This window comes from Osmerus mordax, chromosome 8 (genome assembly GCF_038355195.1).
Source record: "Osmerus mordax isolate fOsmMor3 chromosome 8, fOsmMor3.pri, whole genome shotgun sequence".
Classification (NCBI taxonomy): Eukaryota; Metazoa; Chordata; class Actinopteri; order Osmeriformes; family Osmeridae; genus Osmerus; species Osmerus mordax.
The window spans coordinates 10,247,369-10,269,035 of NC_090057.1; the positions used below are offsets into that span (position 1 = coordinate 10,247,369).

At 51.2% G+C, this 21,667-nt stretch overlaps 2 protein-coding genes across 2 annotated transcripts in view; one reads left to right on the top strand and one right to left on the bottom strand.

The window, feature by feature from the left end:
* The window catches only part of tulp4a (TUB like protein 4a), a 25,932-nt gene continuing 4,265 nt past the window's right edge, over positions 1-21,667 (bottom strand). Inside the window, 15 exon segments of the mRNA XM_067241841.1 lie at positions 1-3,349; positions 3,542-5,733; positions 5,820-5,842; positions 5,844-6,064; positions 6,812-7,269; positions 7,851-7,944; positions 8,095-8,239; positions 8,580-8,724; positions 10,368-10,602; positions 10,873-11,097; positions 11,466-11,617; positions 11,808-11,915; positions 14,932-15,136; positions 15,931-16,092; positions 16,317-16,445. Coding sequence (XP_067097942.1) covers positions 3,233-3,349; positions 3,542-5,733; positions 5,820-5,842; positions 5,844-6,064; positions 6,812-7,269; positions 7,851-7,944; positions 8,095-8,239; positions 8,580-8,724; positions 10,368-10,602; positions 10,873-11,097; positions 11,466-11,617; positions 11,808-11,915; positions 14,932-15,136; positions 15,931-16,092; positions 16,317-16,445 — 4,611 coding nt within the window. The 3' untranslated portion in view covers positions 1-3,232.
* Positions 13,589-21,667, top strand: part of mrps10 (mitochondrial ribosomal protein S10) — a 16,830-nt gene continuing 8,751 nt past the window's right edge. The window contains exon 1 of the mRNA XM_067241843.1: positions 13,589-13,654. Coding sequence (XP_067097944.1) covers positions 13,622-13,654 — 33 coding nt within the window. The 5' untranslated portion in view covers positions 13,589-13,621. The remainder of the gene's footprint in view (positions 13,655-21,667) is intronic.

Genomic DNA, 21,667 nt, shown 5'->3' on the forward strand with positions numbered 1-21,667 from the left:
TTCTCTGAAACAATGACATTTTATTCAAAAGATGCGTGACATATACAATTGTAAAATAATTTACATGGCATGCCTTACTACCGTTCACTATAAACATTCAGTCACCAAATCAGACTCTTTTTTTCAATGTATTTTATTTTTTTTCCTAGATTTGTCTACGTCTACATGTACGAAGCACATTTCTTCTCAAAAGAAAAGCCAAATCCTACAATGTCTATAATAGGTCACCTCATCAAAATCATTTAATGAACAAGCCTCACAACCAACAACCAGGCAGCATGTATTCAGTGATTTATGTGCACCCAGGTGGACTGTGATTTGTGACAAAATAACACATAATAAAGAGAAATGAACATGTCAGCATTGATCTTGTAGATTTTCATTGCATTATGATAACAAACAAAAGGATCATCATAACAGTAAAAAATGCATTTGCTTTCTGAAGGGGGATTGGTGGAAATGCACGCACTGACTGAAGATAATAGATAACACTGATGGGATCCATTGACCTCACAATTGAACACAGACACACTTTAACTTGACAGCTACATCCTAAACGACTACAATACCAACTACACTCAATAACTGGGCACTTACTCTTTTCCATCCAATGCAAACTCAATGACACAGAAAGTTTGTCTGGTCAAAATCAAATCACCTACCAAACCCCACAAATGAGCTGTCAGTAACAAACCCATAGCAACACAAATAAATGTTCAGCAAAAGTCAAGTTATGTACAGCCTTTAGTTCAGGAAATAATCTCATATAAATTAAATGTACAGACAAGCAAAAGGGATGGTGATTACAGTTAATCTCCACATAACTTTGGGGAAAATTGTTATTAAAAATAAAAGAAGCCGGAAAAATATTTCCTTCGAAAATATTGCACAACTAGACTAACACAATACAAATGGGTCACTGATTCGAGCAAAATTCTTCCCATCTCTTATTCAAAAGTTTCGCTTTTGAATAAGAGTGCCAACTGCCATGCATCTTAGAAGAAGAAAAAAAAGCGTATAAAATCAAAGAAAAAAAATCTAATTGTTGTCAAGATGCATGTCTGGTCCGGAGTGATCTCTCTCCCTCTCTTGTTCGCAAGCTCAAAACACATGTACACTTAAACCTCTCCTCCCCTTTATATCATTATCATGTTTCTTACAATCGAGCTAATGTTTTGGCACACACTTCTGGGGTGGGCCTACACTTTTCATCAAATTAGGCCAAGCTACCCTATTCTGATCCTTCTCAAATATACATTTGCAATGTAACGCTGGTGTAGTTCATTATGTAGGTAATTAAACCTAAAACGGATAATGCTGACAACAGGCTACATCATCAGCTGCAGCTCAAGCACCGCCCTGAACCTCCCATATTAGTCTCCATTTAAACAATGCTTTCATTTCAGATCGTTAAACCGCAGGGATATCAAACCGTTTGACGCTTCACCAGAGCTAATACTGAAATTGCATGAGTGATTCCGAATGGTTATCTGTTGTAGATGCATGTCAATGTCACACGACCGCTTTCCTCGACGTCTGAACACAGTGGAGAGGTATGTAAACTGCTGTCCCTCAAACTCCATCAGATGGTTTTACTCAACATTTACCAGTGATATGTTGCAGATATTTACATGACGTAAAAAAAGAAAGAAAAAAAAAAAAGGTATGAAATGGCATAGGTGAAAAATACAAAAATATTTCCTGTACCTTGCTTACATTACATTTAGTAGGGGGTGAAGAGCAGGGACTTTCACCACCCCTACCCACTGATTGACTTCACAGAAGTGACAGCACGTGACAAATCATTTCACGGCCCTTTATAAATACTTTACAAATGCACCCTCCCTTGCTCTCCTCCATCGGGTAGTCACTTATTGACCATGACAGGACATGAACATATGTCACACTGCTTTGTCACCAAAAAAGCAATTCTAGATCAATGACTCCCTCATGAGAGGAAGAGAGGAGGGAAGCATTTTAGTGTTATTAAAACAGGACATGATGTTGAGAACAAGGCCAGGGATCAGATTGTTGAACCTTGACCCTCTATGACCTTTTCTTTGTGACCTATCACAATATCACAATGACAGAGAAATGGGAGATGTATCAAAGAGTACAGGATGTCGGTCACAGTTCCTTTGTTCACACCTCAGAGTCTAATTCTTCTAACTGTATTTGTTCAAAAATCAAACATTATTGAAATAGTAACCTGTCTCCCAACTAAAGCTGACACCTTGAAATCTACATAAACAAGGTCCTAAGTATGACATCATAATATTAATATGAACAACCAGTATTACACTAATAAAATTGAGAATAACGTATGACATATGCAACAGGAGGGAAAACAAATACATTGATAAATAAATCCATGTGTGAGCAACATCATTTTTTCTTTCCTTCAAATTTCAACTTTGTGAAACTTGGTCAAAGGAGTTCAGCTTACATCTCTTTTTTCCCCTTTGCTCCCAGAGTACTTAGCAACAGGAAACTCAAGACAATTTGCACCAGTGCTCCAACAACAAAATGCATATATTGAAGCCTCAATTCCAGCCAAGATAAATTTAGATTGTAACAAAATAAGAGAGCATCAAGAGAAAAGAGAGACAAGTCTTTTCTTCATCCATAAAGTTTGATCTTTAAGTTCAAGCCTAAGAGCAAAAAGCAGTCGAACAACGTTTTTCACTGAAGTTTCATACAGCAATGGATTTCAGTGCCCAGTAGTACCTGTGCGCTCTGGGAAAGAAAGAAGGAAAGAGAAAAAGACAATAGCGACATCTTCAATCTCCAAAGATAGTTTTTTCAAGTATTACTGCCGCTCTTTTTCATGACCACACAGAGAAGACGACTCTTAAAGAGTCATCTGGAACTCAAACCGTTTGGTTGTCAGTTAAGTGTCCGCTAACCTCTATTAGCTTCCTTCAGCTAAAGCAGCATTTATATGCATGACGACTACAGAAATCAGAGATCTTCGACCCAGAGGGCGTTCTGTAAGACCACTGCCTCCCTGACATGGCAGACTATTAAGCCCCTCCTTGGCACCTGCAAGCTTATTGCACCCTCTGGTGGCAGCATTGTGCAGTGCAGTACTGCCTATTTCATTTCCCCGTCTGCAATCCAGGGTTTGATTTCAGTCTCTTCTTCTTCAAAAAAGAACAGTAACTTCAACTTAAATAACCATGTCGCTCCAGCAGATGAGTTGTAGGATTCAGGACAAGGGGGGCGGGACCACTCATTTCAGGCGCTGAGTGACATTTGCCAGAGCCACTGCAAAGGCTTGCACAGCAGAGAATGGGTACTGGAAGTCTAGGATGTAGGCGTTGCCGTCAATCCTGCCAAACTGCATCACCTGGACACAAACGAAAAAACTATTGGTGATTCAGTTCAAACAATATCTGGATTACCTCAAATACAACTGTGCAGTTTGATTGTATGCTGACTTACTGATCTCTCTGTAAACAGTGTTTTCTATTCCTTGCCTTTCCAAATATTGTTCAACATATCTTTATTCTAACTACCCAGCCAGGTTGAACCTCCTTACCTGTCTGCCCTCCAGCTCGATCTGGAAGTTCTTGGCTGACTCCTGGGTGACGCGGCCTCCAAAGTCAAGCTGGTACACCTGGGTTGCCTCGTTCCACAGAGGCTGCTTATTGGCCATGACGTAGACGAATCCCTGGCTTCCCAGTCCCCGGTCCTCCTTCTCATTGGCCTTGCGACATTTGATCTCATCCAGCTCGCTGCCCGCGCGGAGGCTCCTCTTGCTCTTCCAGCCCTTCTTGCTGCTCTGGCACTGGTTGAGCAGCTCGTCCCCGCTGATGAAGAGCTCGGGCTCGCTCTCGGAGCTGTCCTGGAACTCGCTGGTAGTGGTGGAGGCCTTGCTCAGCTTCTTGGCCTTGAGCTGCTGCTCCTTCTGGCCCTTGAGCTTCTTCTTGTCCCTGCCGCCCAGCCTGGGGCTGGAGATGAGAGAGTTGAAGTCCCCCAGAGCCCTGCCCTCCTTCTTCGACTTGCCTCCCTCTGCCAGCGGAGGGACGTTGGCCTCCTCTGCCCGCCCGTCCGGCCGCTTGCGGTTCTTCTTGCTGAACTTGTCGACGGCTCGCTGGGGCACGGGGCTCTCCGTGAGGGAGAGGACCTCCTGGAAGCCGGCCTCCCCGGCCTCCGCCATGGCTGAACCCTCCTGCTGGCCGCCGTGACTCTGCAGCTCCGCTGGGGGTGGAGGTGGGGGAGGCGGGGGAGGAGGAGGGGGCGAGAGGAGGGACTTGTCCACCGCCATGTGGGAGGATTTGGGGGGCAGGGGCACAGCTGGGCTGGGCATGGGGGGGCAGGGGTTGTAGGTGCCCCATGGTGTGTGGAGGGTGATGGGGGGAACGGGGAGCCCGGTGCAGGAGCTGCCTCCTGGGTACATGGGTGGCAAAGGGCAGCAAGATAGGTTGGCCAGGCTGGGAGGGTAACCAGGGGGTAGGACCAGTGTGGCATCTTGCTGGGAGAAGGGAACTGTTGCTACCAACTCCTTTGGGGAGCATGGGCGCGGTGAGCCCGGCATGGGCTGGAGCTGGGGTCCATTAAAGGTGGTGCCTGGAGGGTACTGGAGGGAGATCTGGTAGCCTGCAGCGGCCGCTGCAGCCTGGAAGGAGGCTGCGCTGGGACTGGTGGGGGACTTGGGGGAAAGGACGAAGGGCAGCCTGGACACGTCGAGGTGTTGGGTGGGGCTGAGGATGAGCGGGGGCGGTTTGTGGGGTCCCTGGGGCCCGGCAGAGGGCAGGGTGGCGGTCCGTTCCTGAGGCACCCACACTTCCTCTGTGGCAGCCGGGTCCCACTGATACGGCGGCGGGCGCTTCATGGTCAGTCCCGACACGTCGGCGCCCCCTAGAGCCAGGTGCCTCAGCGACTGACTTAGAGCCTCGTCCTCGGTGAAGGCGGAGTTGACGTAGGCCCTGTCTCTGTTGCCCCCTCCTCCTCCTCCACTCCCGTTCCCATCCAGGGCGCTCAGCAGGTTGTAGGAGGACTGGGAGGCCAGCGGAGAGGCGCTGTTGGAGTGGACGATCACCGTGCTGTGCAGGGCTCCGTTCCCCGGAGGGAAGTCCTGTCTGATGATGGTTCCCCCAGCTATCCCGTTGCTGCTCCCCGGCGCACTCCCACCCCCATTTCCTCCACCGTTACTGCTGCACTGGCTGCAGGTGTAGAGGGCAGTGGGCACCCTCTGCTGGTAGGAGGCTGCCAGCGCATTACCAGCTTTGGCCTTCGGGGGCAGTGTTCTCTGAGGGTCCAGCATCTGGGAGACTTTAAGCGCAGCTTCTCGGCTGTTCCTCCTGAGCGTGGCGTGGATCAGACTGCTGTCCAGCCTTTGGCCGGGGCTCCGCCCACCGCCGTTGCTCTGGTTGGCTGTGTCGGGGTACGGGGGCGGGTCTCCGCTGGGGATGGAGTAACGAGGTACGGTGAGTCTGTTGAGGGTGGCCGAGGCGTAGGGCAACTGGATCTTTTTCCCATCGCCTGAGGAGGATGACGATGAGGATGTGACCCTGAGGGTGGCTGAACTGCCGGGGCCTTGCAGCGTGTACACGTTCTGGTTGCAGACGAGGCGCGTCCGAGGGCGGCACACCTCCTCGACATTCCCGCTGCTATCGAAGGTGGTGATGCGTTCGTACCCCAGGGGAGTCGGGTATTGCGCCGCCTGCTGGCCTGGAGGATACAGGGAAAACTCGCCCTTCTTCAGGCACAGCTCCCCCGGAGGTGGGGTGCCGCCGCCGTTGCCCCCTGGTGTCCCGGAGGAGGCGGTGGACGCCACGGCAGCGGACGCCACGGCGGCGGACGCCACGGCGGCAGCGGCCGCAGAGGCGGCGGCGGCTGCAGCTACCGCGGCGGCGACGGTCCCGGGGTACGGGGGCGGGGGGTTCATCTTACTGAGCTCCAGCGGGGCGCTGAACACCACCGTGTCCCCTTCCGCCAGCTGTGGCACCGAGCGCGTGGGCTTCATCTTCAGCAGGTGCTCGTGCTCCGCGGCGACCAGCCGCTCTGGCCCCAGGTCAGCCTGAGGAGGGTGAGGGATCTGGATCTGCAGAGCCCCCTGCTGGAGCTGGTGGACCGTGGCGCCCGAGCCCGGGCCTGCCGACAGGGAGGGGACAGGGGTCGAGAGCTGGTGCTGGTGCTGCTGCATCTGATGGTGCTGCTGCTGTTGCTGCTGCACCTGATGGTGCTGCTGCTGCTGTTGCTGTTGTTGTATTTGCTGTTGATGTTGCAGCTGTTGCTGCTGTTGATGTTGATGCTGCTGCTGTATCTGCTGCTGCAGCTGCTGCTGGATCTGTTGGTGCTGCTGTTGCATCTGCTGCTGCTGGAGCTGCTGTTGGAGATGGTGTTGGTGCTGCAGCTGCTGTTGGTGCTGCTGTTGGATCTGCTGCTGCTGCTGCTGCATGTGTTGGATCTGCTGTTGGATGTGCTGCTGCTGCTGCTGCAATTGCTGCTGCTGCATCTGTTGTTGTTGGAGCTGTTGTTGGTGTTGCTGTTGGAGCTGTTGTTGGTGTTGCTGTTGGAGTTGCTGTTGGTGTTGCTGTTGGAGTTGCTGTTGGTGTTGCTGTTGGAGTTGCTGTTGGTGTTGCTGTTGGAGTTGTTGTTGGTGCTGTTGGAGTTGCTGGTGCTGATGATGTTGCTGTTGTTGGTGCGGTTGTTGGTGTTGTTGTTGGTGTTGTTGTTGTTGGAGTTGCTGTTGGTGATGCTGCTGAATTTGTTGTTGTTGGTGCTGCAGTTGCTGCTGATGATGTTGCTGCTGTTGTTGCTGATGACTTTGTTGCTGTGGGTGATGTGAGGGCGGGGGTCCCACTAGAAGTCGGCTCATCTCCAATCCTCCAAAGATCACCTGCCCAGGACTTGAGTACCTGGTAGGGACTGAATACTGGGCGGTCAAGATGGTGTCCTGACCCTGGTCCGCCCCCCCACCACCACCAGAGGCTCCGGCGGAGGTGGCCGTGGGATTGGACAGTACGTCCAGTTGGACATTCTGATTGGCAAGAAGGGACTGGACCAGGCCGATGCTCTGGGTAGGGGACATGGCCTGGGCAGGGCTGTGGATGGGTGCGATTGGGATGTTAACGGTGCATGGCGGGTTGTCGTCGGAGACCCCAGAGGGCCCTGTGACAGGAAGGTCATCCTCGTCCTCACTGAAGACGTTGGGGCTGAAGACAGGCAGGTTGATGTAGTCTATGGAGATCTTCCTCACCTCCGGCAGGTATATGGTCATCTGCCTGGGCTGCAGGTGCAGTAGACTGGTCTTGTAGATGACTGGAGAAGAAAGTGACATTGAAGTAACTGTGATCCATGAGTAAAAACTTAAATATGTTGTGTTAGGGCTGCACAATTAATCAAATTTTAATCACGATCACAATTTTGGCTTCCCACAATCAAATTTGCGTGATCGAGTGATATAAAAAATGCGTCATTCCGTTCGTAGAACCCTCCATATTAAAGTGTCTTTTTTTTTGCTTCTGAGAATAAATTTACACAATGGAAAATAGTGCCCTGTTTTTTTTGCCAGTTTTGTGCCAGTTTTGCTACATTTTCTTTTTTGTTTTATTTATTCTTTAAGGAGATGCACTGCATTTCGGTGAATAAGAGGACCTATTTTATGTTGATGCACATATTTGTACATTAGCAGGAATGTGCCACAATATGCATGTGAAAGCTGTTATAATTAGCCTATGTGACAATAAAATGTGTTTAGGTTAAAATCAACAAATAATCGTGATAATTATATCAAGATTGATCAAAATAATCGCGATTAGCATTTTGGCCATAATCGTGCAGCCCTATGTTGTGTAATGCATATCTAGCATTGATACAAATACATTCTGCAAGGTAGTTACCTGCACCAAGATTTGTGGGCAAGAAGGTGGCAAGCCCCACAATCTTAAACTTGGTTCCCCAAATATTGGAAGTGACCTGAGCAAGGTAATTATGCTGCAAAAGACAAAACAAAAACATACCTTACAAAATATTCTAAATATTTTATGAAACCAATTCTTCACAGAAATAGGAAGTGGTCACATTATGAATCAATTATGAAACCATATCGACCAATCCAATTCACTGGCTGATTTGGCTAACCACCTGTGTGATGTCATCCAGGGGGAACTCTCTCCAGGTGAGACTAGGAGAACCGATGGAGGGCTTGCGGATGGGTAACCGTGGTGACCTGGAGATCTCCTGAGTAGTGCGAGAGAGCTTGGGCGACTTGCGGGGGTCGATGTTAATCCTGTTGGTAAAGGGACAGACTAAGTCTCTACAGAGAAGGTAACACACGAAGAGAGAAGGTTTAGGCATGCGGTGAAATCAGATCAAAACAAAGCAGTGAAGCCCAATATTCCCTCCTTATTGCAAAGACACTTGAATTAAGCATTGGAGAAAGCACAATATCCATGTTATGACAGGACATGGGCTTTCAAAATATATTGTTACTTAAAAAATCTTGCGTAAAAAATAAAGGAAAAGGACACCAAAGTGGTGAGTACACCATGCATTAAGAAAAGTTAAAAGACTCAGAGCAAATCATTATAATGTATTTGATCCGAACACACAGAGGGGTGAGTCTCTACCTGGGAAGCTTGGGGGACTTGCTCCCTCGGGATATCTTGGGGGACTTCTTGCCCACCCAGTCATCACTCAGCTCGATGTCGCTGGAGTCTGAGCAGTTACAGCTGTCAATCATGGAGGAGATGAGACTGTTGCCGTACACTTCATCTGGAGAGCGGGAGAGAGAGCGAGAAGAGGAGGTGGAGGAAAGAAAGAGAAAAGAAGATGAACGAGCGAAAGTTGAGGGAGATAAATAGGGGTCGACCAATTATAGGCGCCGCTATTAAGCATTTTTATGGTTATCGGTATCGGTCATTTTCAAAACCGATTTGCCGATTATTTTTTTTGCTTCCTGCACCACAACCTGGTGCTGCTGGATTGGGACTACTAATTGTAACCTATTTTATTAGCTTATAAAACTTCAGGGAACTATTACATTTATTTTCCATTATTTGTTCATTTGTTGCTTGTTGTGGTTTAAATTTACTTCTTTAAGTTTTATAAAATGTTTACAGAATCCTGGACTTTTTATGTTGTTGTTATTATTAATATTAATGTTGTTATTATTAACAGTTCTCAGAATTAAAGATATGGTTAAAATAATTTAAAGACAGTCTTTGTCAGATGCCTTTTTATTCTTAATTTTGATTTTTACACTAGACATATACATCGGTTCAAAATATCGGTTATCGGTCTACTTGATCTGAAATAATCGGTATTGGCATCGGTCCTGAAAAACGCATATCGGTCGAACCCCAGAGGTAAAGCGTGCTGAATATGATGTTTCCTCGTGTGATGTTTCCTCGTCCACACAGCCAGTAGAGTGCACACCCAACCAGGTACTTAGACTATGCGAACTTCTAACTTCCCGTCATTAACATTTAGACCGATTCATTCCCAAACTCTCCTCTCAGAGTAACTTTCTCTCCTCCCTTCGTCCCTCTCATTCATATGTCATCCATGAACCGCAGAATACACCCTCGTCTGGGTCGAGCTCATTTATTTAATGGGCTTTAAATTCAGAATGGGGCTGCATGCATTTCATGGCTGGCTTCATTTATCACTGTGTGGGGTGTGTGTGTGGTATGAGTGTGTGCGCGTGGTGTGTGTGTGGGGGGGGGACTGAGGGCATTGCTGATTTATGGCTGGCCCAGGGGCCATCAGAGTCCCCATTAAGGAGCTTTTAATTAACACAGACCTGCTCGGCCCCTATGCATCCCAGACACATACACACACTTACTTTCAACCCTCAACTTGACAAACACAATCACTTTCTCAATGCCAACCAACACTGGATAACTGTCCTGTATCAGTCATCCAATTCTTCCAGGGAACCTGGTTACAAGCCTGATGCCCTCCTAACACATGACAGATAGAGATAAAAGATCACCACAAAATGCTATAACTTATAATCAAGACGACAGCTTGGTATCCATTTCACTACCGCAACCTTTATGTTGAGGACATTCTGAAGGGGCGGCCATATCGGGCCCTGGAATGGCAGAAGCCTATTCAGTCTGGATTGTGACAGTCACAGCAGGGAGGAATTCTAATGCACGGCCGTGTTCTCCGAAAGAGATTCCTCCTGTGCGATGTCTAATGAGGATGAGGGGCCCTTCGCTGTGTGCATGGCTTAGAAGAGGAAAACACACAGGTCCGAACTGGCGGACTTATAGAAGAGCCGGTCTTGTATGTATAACATGTATGGGGGAATTCTTTGGTGACATTCTACTTTGAGGGGGGGAAAAAAAACATACTGAATCAACCCTGATGATGAGAGATTCTCCTCCATCTCCCCCCCCGCTACTCACCAGCCTTCCCGTCCGTTTTGGGGTCCATGATGACAAACTCAGGCCGCAGCTTGCTGATGCGCCGTCCCTTGAGGATGGGCACCAGGCCGCCCAGGTACTCCAGGTAGAGCGTGTAGCAGGGCCCGCCCACCTCAGGGTTGTCCTCCGTGCGCTTCATGGTGCAGTGCAGGCGCTCGTTTCCCACCGTCGGGTAGCTGACGAAGTCGCGCATGTTGTTGGGGTCCGGGATGGGGGGCTGGAGAGAGGGAGATGGAGAGATAGAGAGATATAGACGGAGAGGAAGAAAGAGAGAGACGTGAGAGAAAGCAAAGTGACAGATGGACGCAAACTAGGTAAGAACATTCACGCGTAAAGCGACACCTCGGATCCCGAAACGACATCACATCCTGTTCATGGAACGTGCGTGCTAGAGCCCTGCCTCTTGGAGCTGCTAAGCTCGGCACAGAAATAGTGCCCCCCCCCCCACCCGAGACACCCGGCCGACGGCCGAGAACCCCGACTTCACCTTGATGGTGGCGGCGAAGGCGGTGGTGACGTAGGAGCCCAGGCGCGAGGGCATGGTGAGCTTGGCCACGTCCTTCTCCTCCCTCAGCGCCGTGGCGATGCCCTGCTGGCACAGCAGCTGCAGGCCGGCCACGCGGTGCTCCACGCGCACCACGTAGAGCGCCGGCCCCGACGCCAGGAACAGGCGCGAGTCCCGGTGGCCCCAGCACAGCGTGGTGATGGGACGCTGGGGGGAGGGAGGGGAGGGGGGAAACAGAGGGAAAGAGAGGAGATGGGGGGGGGGGGGGGGGGAAGAGAAATAATGCTGATCATCACCATTTTTTTATATTGTAAATTATTTGGCTACTTTATATTTTATTTTATATTTTTTATTATAGTATTAGTTAGACTTGTACCTTTAGTATAGTTAGACCACATATTTAAGTTTTAAGATTCCTATATGTTTAATGTATGCATCTTCCTGCCAAAGTAAATTCCTTGTCTGTGCAAACATTCATGGCGAATGAAACCCTTTTCTGATTCTGATTCATAGTGATCCGGGACAAACCACAAACTGACGGATGCGTGTCTGCGTGGGCGTTCCTGGCAGCTCACCTGGGTGGGCGTGTCCAGCGTGTAGATGTGCTCTCCACGGACGTTGTAAAACTTGACGACGGCGTTCCGGGTGCAGTCGGGTGGGGGGGCGGCTCTCTCCATCCCCGCCACGGCCAGCAGGTCGCCCTGAGAACACCACTGGACCACCACATCTGGGGAGAGACAAGAGGCAGGTCAGAACACACACACACAACACACACACACACACACACAACACACACACACACAACACACACACACAGTGACACGAGCCGGAGAAGAACGAGTAGACAGAAGAAGGGGAGAGAAAAAGGCAAAGGAGAATGAATGCACACACACATGCACACACACACACTAGTGTACCTTTAAGGCTGGTGTGGATGAGAGTGGGAGAGAGGTCATCATAGTTGTTCATCAAGCTGATGTCTCCGGAAGTGAAGCTGACCGTCAACAGGGGCTTCAGGCTGTGCACTGAGACCAACAACAACAACAACATGATTGGTTAGAACAATAACCACGACGAGCACCAAGGCATGTACAAGATGGACCACGGCGACCACATTAGACGCGTCACGGCTACAAATTGACAGAAGCAGCCCACCACAAAAGGCAGGTTACAAATCACAGGGCAACCCGGTCAATCGTAAATCCATTAAGACCGCTTAACGGCTGCAGTCCCAACACAAAGAAGAGAGTAACAACCTGAGCAGGAAAGTCATTTTTCTGTGGTTTGATGAAATTCACATACATTGATTATTTGAAGGAAATTGATGGGTCACATATAAGATAGAGACCACATGAAAGGATAGTAGGTTGGATCAATATGCATTTCCAGTGGGGGCCATAAATATAGATGGGAAGTAACTGTGTGTGTGTGTGTGTGTGTGCGTGCGTGTGTGTGTGTGTGTGAGATGAGAGGGGGACAAGGACATTTCAGTATCTTTGGCAGCTGGTTTAAGTGATTTATCTTTAGTAGGTGGTGAGTGCTTCTCTTCAAATACACAAACACACACAGCCTTCACCTTGCTTCCATCCATCTCCTCTACTGGTGCAAACAAGTGCGCTGGTGTTCCACTGCTATTAATAGCGACACAGAGACACGGTCACCTTTACTGTTCACTATTTCAACTTGAGCTCCTTTTTGAGGACGTCCTAGAAAGGGACCATGGACAATTAGCACAAGCATGTTGTGCTTCACCTAGATGTAGTGCTGGCACTGCCCCCCCCCCCCCCCCCCCCCGCCCCCCCCCCCCCAAAAAGAGAGTCCCTTGCACTCAATCCCACATGAGAATGAGAATGTTTGCTGTGCTGTGTTCTGAAGTGTTGCGTTGCATGTAGTGCATTCTAACATCATCATTTATGTTGGTGGAGTCTTGGCAGCCAGACAGAATGGTAGAGAGTCTGGACATCTCCCGACTAGCCCTATGGCCATGGAGGTGGAGAGAGCAAAAGAGAGAGAGGGATAGAAAGAGAGAGAAAGCAAGTGGGAGAGAGAGAGAGAGGAGAGAGAGATGGGGGGGAGAAAGAGAGAGAGAGGAGTGAGAGAAGGAAAGCGAGAGAGATAGCTACGGAGATCATTTTCCAGGGGCCAATCAATTACTATCGACTCGTTTAATTAGTGAATTAGGGCATCATCAGTGTTCCAGCAAAGGCAAGCACTTTGGATCTTTACAACACGGCTGCGCAACCGTAGCAACAGAAGGAGAAATAAACGAAAGGCAGAGAGAGAGAGAGAGAGAGAGAGAGAGAGAGAGAGAGAGAGAGAGAGAGAGAGAGAGAGAGAGAGAGAGAGAGAGAGAGAGAGAGAGAGAGAGGACCCATAAACACCAAACCCTCCCCCACTGACTGGGAAACCACTGAGGTGGGCCGACCGCTGTTCCCCAAGCCGCATGCCCCGCGAGCCTGCAGGAAGGCGTGTTCTACCCGGACACTGAGGGGTGGAATAGAGCCATTAGCGAGCCTCGCCAGCAGCTGTGTGTGTTGGAGTTAACTGGGGCATCAAATTACTTTGGAATCAAACATCCCGCTGGGATGGGGAGCGGAACAGAGGGCGAGGCGTGTTTTCTTCCTGGTCATTTCCGAGGGGCACGATGTGGGTTGGCGTGAAGGGAGTTAGAATAAAGGCCAGGTCTTAACGCCATTCAGGACAGTGGTTTATTATTTAGGGCCCGTCAACCATGTGGCTGGAGAATGTACCCATGTTGAAGAAGGTACGTATCATCCATGGTGGAGACCGTTCCCATGCGTCCTGTTTGTTTCCAGTAATAGCAGCCAACTGTCAACCACCTGGACATCAAGGAAACCAGGTGGTGTTTATAAGCATGTGTTTTATTGCTCAAGTTTCCGTAGATAAAGACCTAGCTGGCAATCATCATGATCGCATCGGTAACAGTGTTTGTGTGTGCGTGTGTGTGCATTAGTGTGTGTGTGTGTGTGTGTGTGTGCATTAGCGTGTGTCGCAGACCCAGGGGTCCGGTGACGTGTGCCTCAGCCTGTGTGACAGCTGCTGTTGTTACGACGACAGCCCCGCCCAGCCCCAACCACCGTCCCCCTGCAGCAAGTCAGCAATCAGGACTTCCTGTGGCAAAGTCGGACCAATGTCACACACGTCCGCCCGACAACGTCCTCTCCTCCTGCGCTGCGCTATTTCCCCCAATCACCTACCCCCCTTTTCCACGCTTCTCCGTCCGTTTTTTACACACTCTTTAGATTTCAGTGGCCATCGGAGGCCCCATCTCAGTGTGCATGTGTTCAGTCCTCAGTGGCCCCCTCCCTCCATTATCTGTGGTTGAGTCAGGAGTTATCACGCTAGCCTGTCAAGAGAGCGTCGCCAGTCACAAGTACGTGAGGAACTCAGCGTCTTTTAGCATATGTATGGGGGGGGGAGGAGAGCGAATGCTTTTACGTGGCACATGAAAGGTAGAAATGCGAAGATTTCTATTTTTCGAACGCAGTCTGAATGTACAGCACGCAGTGGACTTAAATAGCGGGGTAACATTAAAATAACTTTCAGTTGAGACCTTCAGGAGAAACACTATTGGCCACAGACACACTCTCTTTACTCTTCTCAAAACAGGTCACCAGAGGAAAAGAGCGGAGAGGGAGACAGAGATGAGCGAGAGAGATAGAGAGAGCGAGAGAGAGAGAGAGAGAGAGAGAGAGAGAGAGAGAGAGAGAGAGAGAGAGAGAGAGAGAGAGAGAGAGGGGAAACGGAGGAGGAGAGGACAGATGGCCACACATCTGGCTTCATCTCCATCCGTGGAATGGAAGCAGCTGTTCTCTGGTGTTCCGTTTCCAGAACATACCATCTCCTACTGTAACCTCCATCTAACACAGATTAAAACTGTGTGTGTGGGGGGGGGCAGGTATTAATAGCCTATACTATCTAGGGAGAAGGGGGCATGGGGGGTGGACATACAGAGGATGGAAGGGGGGAGAATCACCTTGCCGGGGGGCCTTAGTCATTGGAGGCAGTTGGGACAGGGACCGCACCGTGTGTGTGTGTGTGTACCTTGCGGTGGGAAATAATCGTCCGAGTCGGTGTCGCTCTCGCTGCTGTCCTCCACCAGGAAGTTGGGGTAGTTCCAGGACATGCTGACGATGCCGTCCGACTCATGCAGCAGGATGTGGGCCAGCATGCGCCCGTGGCAGTCCATCACGATCACCTGGCCGTCCGCAGTACCAAACAACACCTGCAGGGGGAGAGGAGGGGGAGGGCCCGGGACAGGTGAGCTTGATCCGTCTGGCTCACAGGTTGAGACAAAAGAACAGGACTATTCCAGAAGAAACCTACTCTACAGGGGTCAGAAAACCATCCCACACATTCTGTCTACGAGTAATGCACCAGAACTGGAGATACAAAATACGAGAGAGAGAGAGAGAGAGAGAGAGGAGAGAGAGAGAGAGAGAGAGAGAGAGAGAGAGAGGGAAGGAGAAGACGGGAAGCAAGAGCTAGGAAAAGATGGAGAGCGTAACAGAAAGAAAAAGAGAGTGAAATGTGACGGGGGAGAAAAAAAGAGTGAAAAAGAGTGGGAACTCAAACGGACAAGAGAGCTAGCTCAATGACACCTGAGCTGAGCTGACGTGCCACGCTGCCAGACTAAAATGCACCCCGACAAAACCAACAAACACGGAGACGGGGACATCCCTGATTGTCGCCCTCTTCAAATAACACAGACGCAGCCTGGAGGGCGGGCGACCTCTGCGCTCTGAGAGAACGGGTCTCAAAAAGTCCGTCGTGGTGAAAGCGCACTCAGAGTGACGTTCAGTTAAACACGGCGGAACTCAGATGCCCTGACTGCCTGTCTTGTTACATAGGGATGTTCTAGGTATTTAAGGAGAACAGCTGTGCCACAAAATGGCTCCCGTCCGCCACGCAGGCTGGCTGCCCCGTACTCTCAGTTTCCAGCCTCACAACGGAATAATGAATAGGGGTTCCTTGGAAACTGCCGGGTCGCAGATCGACATGGCCGCCGCGCTGCTCTACCTGCTGGTCATCGGGGGTCCAGATCCCGCAGGTGATCTGGCTCTCCAGGTTGATCTCAGACGACCAGTGTCTCTGGCCGCTGACCGAGCCCACCAGGACAAAGCCATCCCGGTACGAGATGAGAGCCTGAGTGCCGTCATGTGACCAGGTGAAGTCGCTCACCTGGAGGAAGAGGTTAAAGGTCAGCTACAGGGACAAGGTCTGTTTATACATTTATCCTTTAGCCAAGCAACGTACAGGGGGGATTTGAACCTGGGATCTATGGACCGCCAGTCAAACACTCTACCACTGAGCTATGCTTCCCGTGCCCCTCCCCATCCTCGTTCTCAAAGAGTCGACCACAGTGCTGTGGTCAGCTTAGAGGCACGGTCAGTGTTGGGTCTGACCTGGGCGCCGCGGTCGTTGACCAGCTCCACAGACCAGCGGCCCTCGTACTGGATCCACACGAAGATGCCTCCGTCCGTGTCGCAGGTGGCCAGCTTCTGGAAGGGTTCGTTCCAACGCACCAGCACCACCTGGTACACGCACACACGCATCACAGAATAAATGGAAAAGAGCAAAGTTAGTTAACTAGATTTGAGAACATATTGAGGGGCTAAATTTAGAGGCTGGAAGGGAATCAATCAGAAAGTGGGTTAGCCTTGTTACCAACGTGACGCAAACGAGGTGCTAATATCCTTGTGTCTAAAATGAGTTCTTATTAGCCCCCCCCCCCCCCCCCCCCCCCACCCATCAAGACTACAGTCTGGTACAATCAAAAACCTCGTGTGTTATACTTGTAAAAATAGCTCCCTTTCCACAGCTCCATTAAAAGTCATCACTTGAAACTGGGTGGGGGGCTAAACAGCCCTTCACCTGAACAAGGGGGACGTGGATGGGAGTTACTGACTGACTCATCACAAAGACAGCAAGTGGATAAGGGAGGTTTGGAAAAATAGCACAGCAGAAAACACAAGTCAGAGAGAGAAAAGCAGACAGGCAGAGAATGAGAGAGAGCAGAAAGAGGATACAAAAGAGGTGTGCTGCAGGGGTGAGAGAGAGAGAGAGAGAGAGAGAGAGAGAGAGAGAGAGAGAGAGAGAGAGAGAGACGGAGAGGGAGAGAGAGGGGTGGGTGGGTGGGTGGAGAAGGACCAGATCCAGCTGTCTGGTCTGCCGGTGACAGCAGCTCTGTGGGCGGAGCCAGTCTGGTCTGCCGGTGACAGCAGCTCTGTGGGCGGAGCCACGACCCCTGAGGTCAATGGAGAAGACATAGAGACACATACACACAGTGTACCTGCAGCACATCTGCCACCTCTGACCTTTTGGCAGTAACTCACACCAGGGGAGGTCTCTCTCTCTCCCTCTCTCCCTCTCTCCCTCTCTCCCTCTCTCCCTCCCTCTCTACTCTCTCAGGTCTGTAGCGTGACTCTGCCTATTCCCATAGGTATAATCTCAAGCCTGGTGCAGATCTCCTCTCACTGTAAGCACGTGGAGAGCACACACACACTCAGTCCGAGAACAACAAACACAGCAGGCTTTCCTGCAGCTTAGACTGACCCGCAGGTCCATCAGATCAGCCCTTCTATGGGTTCAGCAGTAGATTAGCCATTCCCCCTGCCCCCTCCCCCCCCCCTCCCCCGTCCATCAATCATGCTCAGCAGCAGCCTTCACGAGGGAGAGCACGTTGGACGGGCACACTGCAGCCGGGTTGACCGTTCACCTGTCACCTGTTCGCGGGGTCACGACCTCTGGTACGAGCTGCTGCGTGCTGGAGATCGGAGGGGGACGGAGACTGTGTGTAAATCTGCCCTGTGGGTTTCTGAAGGAGCACGCACACACACACACGCGCAGACAGACACACACGCTTTCACCATGAAAACATGCTCCTGCTTCAAGCTCCAACGGCCACCCATTTCCACTGGACACGGGGGAAAGTTATCTCCGATAACAGCCATCCCTCCGGCCTTATATCCTCCCCGTCTCTCGCACGCACGCACAAAATAAGTTGTCCTGTGCGCCACATTTACACCGTTCAGCCGCCCACTCCCACAGACATCCATCCTGGAAGTCTGTGGGTCCTGTCCCCCCCGTCAAGACTGATAGGAGGCCGGACAAAGACAAGCGCCGTGCTCCGGAGGAGGGGGAGCGCGGGCCAGACACACAAGGGACAACCTGCCCTCTCCATCACGGTCCTGGACTTCCGTGTCACAGCATATGAGAGAGAGAGAGAGACTTGTAAGGCGCGGAGCAGAGGTAGATCAGAATGGATCTTTCGGTTGGTCAATGTCGCTCCCTCCGGAGGGCTTTGTTTTAATGCGCTGGCGACGCCGTGGTAGGTCGTTGTGATTGTTAGGAAGTAGGACAGGAACAGTTAGGGTGTGGTATGCGTTTCTGTTTCTCCATACGACATGTTTGTGTGAGCATAAAGCGCTTTCCTGCTCTGTAATGCGTCTTGACAGGGCTGGAGATAGAGACACGAGGCTCCACGTCATGTGACATGTTTCTGGCGGCCATCAAGCGTTGATTATTTCGGGATGTACTAGTGCACTGTCTGCGACCCCTCTCAGGCTAACTAGATTGATTTACTGGATCGGTTTCTTTAAACAGTAAGAAAGGTTTGCAGACTAAAAGGCAACAGCGGGAAATAAAGAAGTAACCACTCACACACACGGACACATGGAAACACACACACACACACATGCATATAAGCACGCTCACACCTGGTCTCTCCACGGAGGTGAAGGCAATTCTTGAGTGTTTGTGTGAGGGGATTAGTGAGGGGCAGCAGAGCAGCACACAATGACACAGCGTTTCAGAGGATCAGACGTCACATTGAGACAGTGAAGACAGTCTGCTGGCCAAACACTCAACCTCACAACCCCCCCCGTCAGAGACTGACACACTGGAGGACAGGGGAACACGACGCCTCACAACCCCCCCCTCAGAGACTGACACACTGGAGGACAGGGGAACACGACGCCTCACAACCCCCCTCAGAGACTGACACACTGGAGGACAGGGGAACACGACGCCTCACAACCCCCCTCAGAGACTGACACACTGGAGGACAGGGGAACACGACGCCTCACAACCCCCCTCAGAGACTGACACACTGGAGGACAGGGGAACACGACGCCTCACAACCCCCCTCAGAGACTGACACACTGGAGGACAGGAGAACACGACGCCTCACAACCCCCCTCAGAGACTGACACACTGGAGGACAGGGGAACACGACGCCTCACAACCCCCCTCAGAGACTGACACACTGGAGGACAGGGGAACACGACGCCTCACAACCCCCCCTCAGAGACTGACACACTGGAGGACAGGGGAACACGACGCCTCACAACCCCCCCTCAGAGACTGACACACTGGAGGACAGGGGAACACGACGCCTCACAACCCCCCCTCAGAGACTGACACACTGGAGGACAGGGGAACACAACGCCTCACAACCCCCCCTCAGAGACTGACACACTGGAGGACAGGGGAACACGACGCCTCACAACCCCCCTCAGAGACTGACACACTGGAGGACAGGAGAACACGACGCCTCACAACCCCCCCTCAGAGACTGACACACTGGAGGACAGGGGAACACGACGCCTCACAACCCCCCTCAGAGACTGACACACTGGAGGACAGGGGAACACGACGCCTCACAACCCCCCCTCAGAGACTGACACACTGGAGGACAGGGGAACACGACGCCTCACAACCCCCCTCAGAGACTGACACACTGGAGGACAGGGGAACACGACGCCTCACAACCCCCCCTCAGAGACTGACACACTGGAGGACAGGGGAACACGACGCCTCACAACCCCCCGTCAGAGACTGACACACTGGAGGAGAGGGGAACACGACGCCTCACAACCCCCCTCAGAAACTGACACACTGGAGGACAGGGGAACACGACGCCTCACAACCCCCCCTCAGAGACTGACACACTGGAGGACAGGGGAACACGACGCCTCACAACCCCCCCTCAGAGACTGACACACTGGAGGACAGGGGAACACGACACCTCACAACCCCCCTCAGAGACTGATAAAACAATAACAGTAACCAAATGGATTTCTCAAAAGGCTGCGAACACACTGTGTATTGGACCACCTTTATAAGTTCCATATTCATTTATTCATGAAACCGGAAATCTAATGAATAAGTTAATGAAATCTGCGGAATAGGATATGAAAGTGGTTTAATTTGGAAGAGGGTGTGAGACTAACATTTTCTATGCATAGAAGTAGCTTTCCCACTGGTGAATTGCACACAGGCTCTAAACATGTTCTAAACAAGTGCAACAGAGAGAAAAAAAGGAGAGGGAAAAACAACGACACTCTCGTCTCTCTTCCTCTCTCTCTCCCCCCTTCTGTGTCAGTGTCTGATGGGACATTCAATCAGAGGGGGAACTCAATTAGAGAAAAGCGCTGCGCTAGGACCTGATGCCGGGGGGCGGGAGCAAGGGGGGGGGGGGGGGGGGTGATTTGCTGCGGGACATGAGGGTCAGCAGGAGGGGACCTTGGAGGTGGAGGGGAAGGGGGTGCAGGGGGCAGTGCAGAACTTTATTACATATCAATATCTGATAAAAGCGCATGTCCGCTGGTTATAATGGGAGGCTGGGCACTGGGCGCTACCGCCGACACGGCGGCCTTGGAGAAGACTTTATGGCGTGTCGCTTTCTCGTTCTCACACACACACACACGTACTCTCTCAGGTGTATACGTTTGTGTGTGTTACATAATAAGTCCTCGGTAGATAGATTAGCGTGCTAAAGCTGTCAGTAAGCACATTCAGCTTTTGACACTTTAACACGCTGCAGGTCTGCTCACCTAATGAGGAGAAACAGAGAAAGAGAAAGGAGGGGGGGGGGGAATAGGGAAAGATTCGAGGGGTGAGAGGCAAGGAGAGAGATATGATGACATAGGAGAAAAGCAAGCAGGTTTTGCAGGGGGGGGGGGGGGGGGGGGGGGGAAACACACACACTACATTGGAATAGATTCAGCCGAACTCGACTGGACATGGCTGAGGATGACCAGAGCTGTTACATTAGCCATCACCTGCTCATCCACTGCGACCCGTGAAGACCGAGCTCCAGCTAGATGAGCTTGCGCCCCATCGCCCAAGCTTGACATCACCACACGCCACCGCCCCCCTCTCTTCCCCTACCTCTCCCTTCTTTCCCCCGCTCGTCTTTGCCCTTCCCTTCCCTGTCCCCACATTTCTTCTCTCCACTCATCTCTCCTCTCCCCCTCCTCCACCCCTCCCCCTGTCCTCCCCTCCTCTCCGGGCAGGTCAGCTGTGAGCCTGTCCCCACATGGCCTCCTCCTCCACAGCTCTAAGCTGATTTATTCATGAGGCTCCAGGATGGAGCGTCACAGGGCGGGAGGCGGAGGCTGCTTTTAGCGCGCGCGTGGACACGTGTCCCACACAGACTCACATCACCACCACCACCACATCTGGGCTTCTGGGACGGGGCGGCGGGGGGGGGGACGGGAGCTTTACACGGGGGGCAGACAGGCAGAGGGATGCAGCTCTGTGCTTTATCAGGATTACACAACAACTTTGGAGGCTAGGCTTCAGACCGTGCTGTTTTCCTGGCAAATCACCATCTCTGATTGGACTGGCTTGTCGAGTGCTAGCAGTGGTGTAGTGCAGGCCAGGGGATATGATCCCTACTGGCGATCCACTGCAGGCTGCAGCCTACGTCATGATGTAAACACAACTATTCACCCGCGGGGGGCCCGACAGA